This window comes from Periophthalmus magnuspinnatus, chromosome 1, assembly GCF_009829125.3.
Source record: "Periophthalmus magnuspinnatus isolate fPerMag1 chromosome 1, fPerMag1.2.pri, whole genome shotgun sequence".
Lineage (NCBI taxonomy): Eukaryota > Metazoa > Chordata > Actinopteri > Gobiiformes > Gobiidae > Periophthalmus > Periophthalmus magnuspinnatus.
In genome coordinates, this window is record NC_047126.1 from 7,119,215 (window position 1) to 7,131,894 (window position 12,680).

At 40.9% G+C, this 12,680-nt stretch overlaps 1 protein-coding gene across 1 annotated transcript; it reads right to left on the minus strand.

Moving 5' to 3' along the window:
* Window positions 1-205: 205 nt before the first annotated feature.
* On the minus strand, window positions 206-11,456 carry parn (poly(A)-specific ribonuclease (deadenylation nuclease)). Its single transcript, XM_033983073.2, has 26 exons — window positions 11,359-11,456; window positions 10,190-10,267; window positions 9,946-10,025; window positions 9,400-9,467; window positions 9,239-9,320; window positions 8,644-8,704; window positions 7,763-7,928; window positions 7,020-7,082; window positions 6,894-6,932; window positions 6,515-6,557; window positions 6,356-6,436; window positions 5,800-5,856; window positions 5,633-5,710; window positions 5,020-5,063; window positions 4,909-4,951; window positions 4,724-4,799; window positions 4,231-4,341; window positions 3,645-3,714; window positions 3,520-3,575; window positions 2,850-2,936; window positions 2,700-2,774; window positions 2,331-2,508; window positions 1,841-1,965; window positions 1,302-1,359; window positions 1,059-1,228; window positions 206-840 (listed from the first exon to the last, which is right to left on the minus strand). The coding sequence occupies exons 1-26, from the start codon at window positions 11,375-11,377 to the stop codon at window positions 794-796; spliced, it is 2,055 nt and encodes a 684-aa protein (XP_033838964.1). The 5' UTR covers window positions 11,378-11,456; the 3' UTR covers window positions 206-793.
* Between the last annotated feature and the right edge of the window lie 1,224 nt (window positions 11,457-12,680).

The window sequence follows — 12,680 nt, forward strand, 5'->3', positions numbered from 1 at the left end:
TGATAAAGTGAAACTCAACATGTTTTCAAACACAGCATTTTCAAAACAAACTAACATGGTGATCTAATGATATGAATATGTTATGTGGTAGTTGTTAATACCCCCATAGATGTAAAATACCCTCTTTAACATTGACCCCATATAAAGATTGTAAGAGTAAAAGCATTTTGAGATATGGCGCATGTAAAGACTACACCAGCACAAGTACTAAGAAACATTCTTTAATTCTGTCCCTTTACAAGGATATATTTAAGAATTTTTAAACATTTGATACAAAAAGTGTGTCTTTACACACAGCATACATTAGAACATTAGACAGTGCTGCAGAAGGACATTACAAAACATTTAAACAAAACAAATTTGTACAAAAACAACATTTCAAAGACATTTCGTAATACCACCAATAAATATTCATTTCACTGCTGCGCTCACATTAGTCTGATAAAAGTGGAACAGAGGGCAGGGGCATTTAAAAGGGATGAGGTTAAAAAGACTGAATGACCCTGACTTTGTAAACTAGGAGCTACCAGCTGCACTATGTCACATTCACTAAACAGACTGCTCTCACATGCACAAACTCACTCTCACTACAGTACGAGCCGCAGTCACCCCGGGGCAGAAGAGGAGGCCTGCTCTTCACCTCACTATGGCGGCTGCTGTGGGGCTGCTATGGCTTCAGAGTGTCCGGCCTCACACAGGGTCCTGGGACTGTGAGCTCTGAGGGAGGAGGTCCGGGCTGATTGAGCTGATGTAGGGGCTCAGGTCACTCCGTGTGCTGCTGTTGTTGCTGCTGCTACCACACCTCAGGCACCTCGAAGAGCGCAGACGAGGACGCTGCTCCTGGGGGGCACAACACAGAGTCAGGAGAGGTCAAACAGGGTCAGTTGGAAACACAGGCTAAAAAGTCATTGAGTGAATATCGGAGATGGACCATGTATTGTGTGCAATTAATCCATGATCATTCATTCATGATGAATAGGCCTTTAAATGTAGCATCTAATTTTCAAAGGGAACGGAAATATACCAAATATAGCATTGTACCTCCCAAAAACCCTCACCTGCATTCTTCTTCTTGTGCTTGTGTCCCTTCTTGTGTGCTCCGGAGGCTTGTTGCCAGCCGCCTGTGCCCTCCGTGTCCACGGTCTCTGGACTGCTCTGCTCTTGGCTCGGATCCTGGTCTGGACCCTGACTCTGGTCCGGGCTGGAGCCGGAGGACTCAGACATGTCTCTACAGCACAGATGTTGTCAGACTGAGCTCCACCTGAGTTCCACATATGGAGGACACATGAGCAGAGACTTACCCTGTCTTTAACCAGCCTTCTGTGGTGGTGCTTTCAACAGCCTCAGAGTTGGACTCTCCTGAAATGACAGAACAGTGTAGAAACAGATGCAGCAAAGCCACAGACAGTCGGTCTGCATGGGTCTAATGACTCCAACTTCATCAGTCAGACTTTCCCCATTTCAAACTGAATCTATCTGAACCCTTTGGAGCACAGACAAATGGCCTCAGCTTCACAAAGAGCAAAGCCGTGTAGTTGTGGCCTCTGATGATCCTCTGTCTGATCTACACTCATTAGAAGTGGGAACAAGCTCTGCACAAAGTTCAAATCCCGCCTGGATTGTATTTGGCAAATATAAAGAGGAATAAAGCTCTGTCTTATCAGACCACACCTCCCAAAAGCAGAGAATAAGAGGGATACAGCTTTCCCTTTATGTGTTACATACACAGGCGCTTGATGGGTCCCTTTATGAGACTTGTGCTTCACTCCACCCAAGTGACTGCAGTGAGGCAAAGCCCCTCTGGCCCCCTTTGCCCCTAAACAGTGCAGTTTACACTCACCATCAGTCTTCAGCTTCTTTCCCCCAGCCACCTCAGCATAGGAATAGTGAGCCCAGCCGTCTGATGCTCCCTGGGCTCCAGCCTGCTCAGGCTGCACCGGGCTCATACTGCGCTTCCTCAGAGCCCTGTCAAGACCATAGAGCAAAGCTGTTCTAAAGTGTTCTGTGTCCTAGGGTCTGTACTACAACCCTTTGTTGTACGTTTATGTGTCAAACACAAGCTTTTAAAACGTCACACTTGGATGGTTTTTGCTGTAATAAAGCTGCACTGGACAGATGCACTCCTCATGGTGCAATTCTAAAAGAAGTGTAAAGACCAGATGGAAATGCTCCACCTACAAAAACATGTGCCTAAATGAACTAAAGACTGACCAAGATCAAATATTTTAAATTAAAATGATTCAAGATTTGCATTCCACATTGTGAGAAAACCATTAAAGCATCTGTCTCCATGAACACAATTCTGGTCATCAGAGACCATACAAACCCACCGTGCATATGAAAAGGTAGAGGTGGTGCTGGAGGGGTAGTGGCTCTTGGTCCAGCCGTCTCCCCAGGAGCCGTGGCCCTGACTCTGCTTCTGTTTGTCCTTCTCCTGCTGTTTGGCCTGGACGTACTCTGCATACGTCTGGATCCTGTAGCTCTCAGCGTAGCGGCTCGTGTTCATCGCTGCACCAAACCAAAGAGTTTCAGACAGTACAAAGAACCAGCTTATGTTCAGAGCAGTTTGAAATTATATAACACATGGTTCATGTGTGAAGTTGGGACTAAAATGTAGAATAAAGGAAACCCTTTATTAGATCAACTTTGTGCACTTTACAGATCGAGGGGTAGAGGATAGAACATTAGACATGACTCACCTATCTGCACCTGGTCTGTCTGGCTCAGAGACACAAAGGCAGAGGTGTCGTCGATCCATGACACCTGGATGTTCCCTAAGAGCACAGGTTACACACCATCATACATACAAGTACACACAGGAAGTACATGAGGCAAACATGTGGACTTACCGAAGGCACTGAAGAGCTGGTAGAGGTCGCTGGTCTTCCACTCCTTTGGGAAGGTCACGTACAGGACGTGGTCTCTCTTGGGTTGTACTGCACAAAAACACTACACTGTTAAACACATTTTATACAGTTTTCATTAATCTGGCTGTGCATACCATGTTTGAAAACAAGGCGCTTATTGGCCAAAATGTAGTTAAATTTATAATTCTCTCCACTTTAGGTCAGTTTCCACTGTTCAGTACAGAGCGCCGCCCTCACATCAGCTGACAACTTGGCTTAAAGCCACAGTATCTAACATTTTGCCCAATAAAATATTGCACTGAAAAACACACTTCCTTACTTTTGAGTGGGTTTGTATCTCACTAACCGGACTCCTGCTTGTTTCCATGGACATGTTCCGAAGTACAGTTTTAACTTTCCAGAAAGTTACATACTGTTCCTTTAAGTTAAGGTATTAGCGAACTAATACATCAATCCAAGTATATTTAAACTGGTTTTAATCTTGGTTACTTCTCTTTAGAACTTAAAATGGCTGAAACATTTTGGACAGTTGTACATCATCCCTTCAGGTAAGCAGACCAACATGACACCACCTTTTTACGAAGTGCTTTTTGTGACTAAAGCGTCTCTCCTGTGCTCAGACATGTGTGTAATGTGTGTATATGCCACTTACAGTCTGGTCCAGTCATGTTGAGGTAGGGAATGTCAATGATCCTCATGAGGAACAGTCTGCACACAAACAAAGCCAATGCTGGAAAATTGTTCACCTTCACAGAGAACACTTGGATCATGTCTTACTTATTGTAGAAGGGCTCTATGAGTTTGGAGCGAGCAGAAATGTGGCCTTTAGGGGGCGTCAGGAATGAGCCTAAAATCAACACACACCACACAGTTATAATGGAAAGATCTGAGTGACCACCATCCTTCACTCTGAATATTAGCTACATTCAATTAGTAAATATGACTGCAAAAAGACCTGCCAAACTTTGATTTTTTTTTTTAAAAACAACACTGTAAGTAGGGGTTGGAGATCGTGACAAAAACAAATTATCAAGAATTTATACAAATTTAATAATCAACCAATGGAGTTGACTAAAAGACTAAGAGTCTGAGGTTGTTTTCACATGTTGGTGACCAACCCCAGTGCGCACTAGACTTAGTTCCATTTAATTCACTTTTGGATCTTGTTCACACACACTTCTTCAGACTATGTGGTATCGGAGTGGTATTGGGAAATACACCAAAGTCAAGTAAAGGTATTGAATCCCAAACAAATGGTATCAGAACAACACTGATATTTGCACATCTCCATTGTGATTGTGGCCTACTACACAAAGATTGCGTATATCAAGATGTAAAATACATAAAATATCATGTGTGGTACCCAGGTAGTTGGCCATGGAGATGAAGCAGAGACCAGTGATGTAGGCGTCGTAGCCTGCTTCGTGCAGCTGCTCCTGGGCTGTGTCGTAGCTGGGGAAGCCATCTGCTGTTACTGATGGAGGACAGGACAGAGGGTCAGAGGAGTCTTTGAGGGACTATAAACTTTATTACTTGAATAAAATCTGGTAATGTGTCTTGCCCCAGTACAGATACACTGTATAAGCAGCTCTCCGGGTCAAAATAAGAATTGTCTGCATCTAATTATAAAGTGTTTTTTTCTTCCGTGAGCCATGAAGTGGGCCTTTAGCACTTTTCTAAACTTTCAGAGGCCAGAGCAGAAAATTGCCATCACAGTAAAGCTTATGGCTTGCTAATAAAAGCAACAAGAACAACGCCAAGAATGCCTTAGGGACTTAGAAACTGTTTAAAGGCGCTCTACCTCAAAACAGAACTAGTTCATTTTAAAGCCATGAGGACAGATGGTGTGGACTGACCAACTTGTGGACATTTGAAGGGGCTCTCCTTCAGCTGTTTCTCCAGCTCTGCCAGTGATGTGTTTGTGATCAGCTCCTAAAACACACAGGACTGGTAAGAGGACTGAATGTGCAAATGCCACAAAACAGATTCTGAAAAAAACAAAACAAACAAACAAACAAACAAACAAACCTTGTTCCCTTACCTTAAAAGGCTGAGTTGAAGACATCAGCTTTGTGTCTAAAAGTCTAACAGAGAGAATGCATTAAACAAAACATCACTGTGAAACTGTGATGTCTCAAATTTCTTCAGTTACCTGGGAAACACACACATGGTGACCTCCTTAAACTCCTGCAGATCCTGAACACACAGTGGGACATGTGTTACAATAGTATATTAGACTGTATAAAGAAGTGGACTGAGTGAGTGTGATGTCACCCACAGCGTTCAGCTCCAGTCAAATGAAGCTCATTGAGGCTAGCATTTAGAATTCCAGATATTGAACTCTGCTCCAAATCTGCTCCTGACTGCGAGTATCATAGCAACCAAAGAACCAATCTAGAGCGAGGCTGTTGAGGGTAACGTCAACAGCCTTGCACTTCGCACCTGCACTGCTGGTTTCACAGGGAGTGGGCGCCAAGCAACACACCAACATGTTCGACAAACCCTAGCAGTAGCGACCTCGGAGAAAGGCGGCACCTGATTCGTCTGCCCGTACATCAAGATATGGACAAAGTTACAAAATAAAAACTCCAGGATCACGTTGAGCGGGTGACTCTTAACAAACGTTAAGAGTCAATGAGCCTGAAGAGCGCCCATGATCACTTCCTATTTGGAACGAGGCAGCCAGCAGGTTTGCCATGTCCATTTATATATACAGTCTATGATCTTAAGGTACAAATACTTCATAGTATAATAAGAGGCCATACCTCAGGCAGGGGGCAGTAGAACTGGTGAATAGTGTGCATGACGTCCAGCAGCATGTTGTGTCCCACCACCAATTTGCCCTGACACAGTACACGCCACATTAGAACAGGAAACACATTACTATATTATCATTTTTATTATAGAGCTGGAGGAATAGTTGGTCACTCACAGATTTAGAGATGGCATGGATCACTCTGGAGAAGCCCACTGCATCATTCAACTCCTCCTAACAACAGATGAGATGTATTGAATTCATGCAAGTGTGATACAAAGGCTCTGTGCACAAGTGAAAGAGTAACGAAACCAGCTGCTTTTAGGTCAGGACCGGGGAGTTCGCATATGCCATTACTGCACTGTGCATGGGTTTTAAACTAAAACTGTCCAGTCTGTCATAGGAGGCTCTTAAAATGTGCTATGTATATTACACAAAATTTACCCTTGTGAGCTTTAAGCCATGTTATAAGGTTCTTCGCTCCTCAAAAACATGCCCAGAGTTGTATTTTGTTTCATTCACACTTAGCATTTTGAGCTTTGGAGATGTAGATTGAGAAACCCTGCATCATTAGTCTCTGTTCATTTCTTATGTCATGAAGCGGTAACTGTTACCCTTCATCTTTTGTTCATTCGAGATCCCAGGTGGGAGTCTATCCAACATAAACTTGGGTGCGTGCTCCCAGCCCTAATGACACTCAGTGACCTCCAGTGTGTTTGGAGCAGAGTCTCACCTGCTCCTTCTCCACCTTCTGCTGCTCTCGTCTCTTCCGCTCCTCCTCGTCCACTTTACTCACTTGGATGAAGCGCTCCTTCTGTAAAACAGCAGTGAGCTCCTCTATAAAATACCAGTTGTGATGATGGGCTTGGTAAAGTGTTTGGACAGGACTTACCTTTTCGGTTTCCACGGTCTCTATATGAATCCCTTTAGGAAATCTACACACAGCAGCAGGTTAGTGGCCATTTTCAACAATGTCAATAATTCTATAATAATTCTATTAGGGCTGTCAATTTTATCACACCATTATTGTGTTAACAGCTACAATTTTGTAAAATTTGTAAAAAAGCGGTGTGCAATACTGATGTGCTTTAAAAGCCATAGCTCTGGGCTCTGCTGGCTCCCATTCTGCAGGTTGTGGTGCTCTCCACCACTGCTCTAAAAACCTATATATGTTATTAAAATGTTCCTTTAAAAAAGTTAAATGTGATTCATCTCAATTAAAAAAAATAAAATTATCCATTGACAGCTCTAAATTCCTGTGCAGCACTCACTTCCAGTTCAGGGTCTGGTATACGAGCTTTCGCTGGAACCTGGGGAAGAGTAAAACAGTACATCTCAAATTCTTAAAGAAAAAATAAGATTCAACTAAAACTAGTAAAGGGGGACATAGGACTTACCCTGTGCACGGGTCCAGGTCCAGAGACTTGTCTGAGTTACTGAGGAGGGCCTCCACCTTTTGTCTGAAAAACACAGGTTAAACTCAGTCTACAGCAGGACAGAAACTGCAGGTAGAGAAATCAGAGTGGACTAAACTGAGACAAGAGTTGTCTGACCTGAACCTGGGCTGCAAGAAGTTCAGGTACTTTTAGTAATTTACCATTAGCACTAAAACTTTGTGGTTATGTGTATGATAGTTGTGTTTATTAGGAATTATAGCTATACTTTTGCTGGATACAGTGAAGTGACATGTCATTCAAATTGAGCATTTGATTTTCAGAAAAGAAGAACTGCGTCACAAGTTAATCGCTATGAGTCTGCAGTACAAATAGACCATACATTCAAAATTTCACTTTCACATAACATAATGTGGTTGCATAACTACTGATCCAAAATGAGTGGGACATCCAAACACATGTCTAATATTTGCCTGGCTCTTGCTTACCTCATGCAGTTGAATGTCTCTCCTAGTCTGCCAATCTAAATTGATACCTGCTGCATGCAACAGCCTAGTCCAGAGTACATGCAGACCTTCAGTGTGTGACCTGAATGTCAAAGATCCCAATAACACAACACCTCACCACCACTAGGCCAGTTGTATGGTTTTCCAGGCGTGCATACAACTGTAGTGACTGACATTACACAGAGGATCTTACATGACCTCACAGCTGCTAGAGCTGTAGTTAAAGTCAGAGTCACTTACACCACTCTGTTAATAAAGTCCTTGTGCTCGTCGGGCACATGGGCGGAGCTCTTGGAGGAGGGGGAGATGAAAGATGGTGTCCCCACACCGTTGGCGTGCTGGTTCCTCCTCTCCTCTGTCTGCTCCCTCAGTTGCACCTCCTCCTCCTGGTTCAGGTAGGGGATTCCTGCAAGACAAAATCAGACTTAGAAACCAAACATTTATCAGCATTTGCATGAGCTGGTAACTTACTAGGGATGCAACAATAACCAAAATATTTCATTATCCTATGGGCCATCACAATATATAATCGAATTACAAGCCTCTTTGCTGATATTCATTATTTTGGTGCAGCAACGGCAAAACAAGGGGAACTACGTAGACCATGTTTCTTTGCTCTGTTTCAGTGCAGACTACATGAATAAATAACTTATTAAGCACTTTTAAATCTTAAAGAGGACATATTGTGGTTGTGTCTGCTCTATAGTTCTAATCTATGACACTGTGGATAATTATGTTATAATTTGCATTGCATAATTTACATTTTAAAGCATATTATTCAACCAAAACGACTTAAACGAGTACGCTGACTTTCACGGTTTCCACTGGGAGCCGATGACATGGTAAACGTCACAACAAAGTTGGCCACTCCTATGGAAAGCTGCACTTCACACTAGCAAGGAGTGAATTTTTCTTCATTTGTACCACAATGACTATGCGAGGCTGTCGAATCCCACGTGTATCACCAATTAAGAAAATAAAATTGGAGAACTAAGTAAATACAGAGCAGCAATTAAGGATTGCTCAAATGTGAAAATATCGCACAGAGATTTAGATATCGTTACATCCCTAGTGGTAACCAAACACTGATTATCAATAGAAAAGAATGAGCCCATACGCACCATGGCAGAAGACTTTATTAAAGTCAAAACCCTGACTGGCCAAGAAGTCTATACTGGAACTCTGTAGTGAGAAACAGATGGGTCAGTTATTTATATGCATGCAGAGAGCAGTTAAGTGATGTTGTCACTTCCGGGTCCAACTCTGCTGTTTATTGCAGCTCATGATTTTTTAACAATATTGTGGATGTTGAATAGTTTTTGTGGTTTAAATATACTTTAAGGTTTTTGTGTCATTGCTGAAGTAAATATAGATGATGAACAATAAAACTGAAACGGATTCATGCCACTATTTCACACTTCAAAATATCGCATTATGTGTATATCTCAGTAAATGCCAGTCAACACTAACACTAGCTTAGATTTTTACCTCAACCTCCCTTGTACACATTCTAAGTTAGGCTGCCACAGTTCTAAACATAGATCCAAGTTTATAACCTTGTTATATTGCAGTCATTTAAAAAAGGTCTTTAATGTGAGATGTGTAGTTACTAAAAAAGAGGAAATTGTAAACATATTCATGGTTTTCATTCAGCTGATGGACGCAGAAGTAACACCACACTCAACTCCATACATGTGTGAACAAAGATGAGCTCACCTGACAGATGAACTTTATGTCTGGAGAGGATCTGTTGAAGGGCTTGGGGAATATATAAAAATTAAATGGCTTTGTGATGTACCTGGAGAAGACATAGAACAGTATTGGATGTAGTAACATATTTTTGAAGCATGTGTTTTGCATTGCATTTATTAACTCACTTAGATTGTGACTGATCATATTTGAAAGTACATAGCCCAAACTGAAACAGCAGGAAGTCCATAGAATGCTGGAAAAGAGAAAGCACATGTTTTGCAACAAACCACAGTAGTCTGGTATGTAGGGTTGTCAAAAATTATAGAAAAATTAAAAAGATCAAAAAACTGATACTTATTAATACCAAAACTAGTATCGCAACTAGATGCTCATTTAAGCAAGTATTGATACTATAAAGCCACATTCACAGGGCAGGAATGAACCTTTTCCTAAATCGCTTAAGAATGATCATGAGCTGTGTCAGAACAAGTATAAGACCACATAAACTACTATACGCCCATGGGCCACTATAGAACCTACCTGAACGACTTAAAGATATAAGGCCACATGGAAAAATAAAAATAAGTTGAAAATAATACATTGTATCATTGTGGTATCAAAATGAGTACAAACACTCTTTAGACAGAGTATCGGGTCTATTCCTTAGTATCAAAATGCAGTTGCAGTTTTAATATCGTGACAACACCACTGATGGGGTGGGGTGCTCATACCTTTTTGAGCTTAGCGTAACGCTCCTCAGGCGTGTCCAGTCCATTGGTCAGCGCACTCACATTTGGACCATCACTGATGCCTACACACAGAAGAGGAGTGGTCAATGACTACGCTACCAAGAGAGCAGGATTCAAACCTTCAGATCAGTTTTTTTATTATTAATGATTAATAGACTAAACTACTTATCCTATCAGCAACTCAGCAACTAGTAAAGGACATTTTCAAATAAAAATCTGTAAGGACCTGAAAATTCCCCATCGATGGCCAGGAAATCTGCCTCTTCTATGGCCTCATACACCGTGTCCAAGCTCTCCTTAAAATCTGAAAACACACAGTTCATCAAACATCAGCCTAGACATTGTGGTGTGTATCTGAAGGCCAATCTGATTATAATCTCCAAAATGTTCATATTAAAATGGCCCATAGTATGCCGTTTACTGATCTATGTAATAATGTCATTTCATCATCACAAACATACCTGGACTTGTGTTTTGTTTCATTCACACATGCTTAAATATGCAAACCTGCATATTAAGGCTGAGTTCAATCTCTACAGAACTAAAGCTAAAAGGAAGCCGTTAACTTGAAAGCTACAACATCACAAGGTGAAACACAGCATTTTGAGCATTGGGAGATGTAGACAGCTGTAGACTAATACTCAAACATGTGTGAATGAAATAAAACACAATTCCAGGTATGTTTTTGAAGCAGTAACAGGCTTAAAGTTGTCAAGAGTTAATTTAGAATAATATAGGATCTTTAAGCAGGTTTTGAGTGTGCGTGTAACCACAGCCACTTAAACAAAAAAAGACAAACCAGCCAAACTCATTTAAAGCATATTTACAGAAAAGTCAAATTCAGATATTTTGGAGCCATTATGTTGCAAAGGAATTTAAATTACCATTTTAGTTGGACTCTTTTTTTTTTCTTAAATTTTTAAATATTAACTCAATTACAAATGAACAACAAGAAAAGACACTTAAGTGCAGTAAATCAACTAAAAAACAATTCTAACAATCTGAACTTCTATAGATCTCATACATAATGTCAAAGATGATTTATTAGGAGAATTTTTATTTATTTTTTTAATTGTCGATTTCGTTAGCTACAGTAAATGTACACCCATTTCAATAATACATTCTTGTGTACGAGGCATTTTCTTTCCCCATATGCATTAATGAATATAATATTTGATTGCTAACGAACAGCGTGAGAAAGAATTTTAAATTGTGTTGTGAAGCATTGGGAAACATTAAACCTGTCCAGACCGCGTCGGCGTGTTCTATGTGCTAAAGCTAACAGCTAACCCCACTCTTTAGCCTGAAAAACACACTATTGCACACGTTTACACAAACAACAATGTGTCCGGTGCTTGGAGCTGCAGAGGACAGAGTGTGCACTGTCATACTCACTCCTGCGTGTCAGCTCCATCCCGCAGCAGCACAAAGATCAGCCGGTGCGCTGCCTCCTCACGTCCTGATGATGTTGCTGATGCTAACTAGCACTAGCCCCGTTACCTTTAAGAACACTTCCGGGGTGGATCTGTCACGTGCTGCGTCAGGTTCACGTGGGACACAGGACTGAAGGTCTTTTATTCTGGGGCGCAATCTGGGTTATTACCTTTAATTATTGTATTATTGACAAATGCAATGGAAAATCTGACATATTTATAATACTAACTTACTCATCTCAAAAATTATAATGAAATAATACTATAATTCTACCTTTTATGAATGTGCACCCTTTAAGGAGTTTTGGAAACGATTAGAACAATATTTAACTGAAAAAAAATCTTATTATTCATTTTAACTGCAGTAACAAAGAATTCAAATGTATGCTCAATCTATCAATTTTATTAGGTAAATACCATGTTCACCCCCCCCCCCCCCCCCCCCCCCCACACACACACACACACAAACACACACACACACACACACACACACACACACATATATATATATATATATATATATATATATATATATATATATATATATATATATTACTGAAAATAGTCGTCTCCTCTTCAAATGATATAAATCAGGCATTTTTGACAAGTTTACCTTTTTAATATTTGTATATAACCACCAGAGGACGCCACAGTCCATAGTTTGGATAGAGCCTGGAGCAGAAACACTGTTCTTTTCACCTGTTCAGTTATGAGCCTTTCTTTTCTTTCCTTCAATGTTAAAGTGCAGTAACTTAGCTATAGATCAACTCAATTACAAGTAAAAATACTGCTGTACTACTGTACTACTTGTCTTCCCTCACTATTTACTCACTTGAAGTTGTATTTGGAGTGATCGCGTGCATGTGTAGTGGGGCTGTCAGGTAATTTAAATGGCATATTTCCATTACTGGTCCTGTTCTGTGCTGCTTTTGGTCTGTGGGAGTCAAACCCCAGGTAGATCTGCCACAGATGTGGGCACAGGTCAAAATGATAACAAAATATTTTAGCAAATTGTAAAGTAAAATAAATTTCTTTAAACGGGGCTGGATGTTCCTGGTTGTCATTAAAGGATGGTAAGTTTGGTTGGCCTAAAAATGTAAGAAATAAAGGTGAGCCTTCTGAACACTTCGATTCTGTCCTTGCAGACTAAACCTGCTGTTTTGCTTCTGTTTTGCTTTTGTTTTGCTTTTGTTTTGTTTCCCTGTTTTGTTGGGCCATTGTTTATTTGGAAGCAGGTTTTAACCAAACTGGGTCATACAATGAACATTTTTGTGTTTGTTTCAG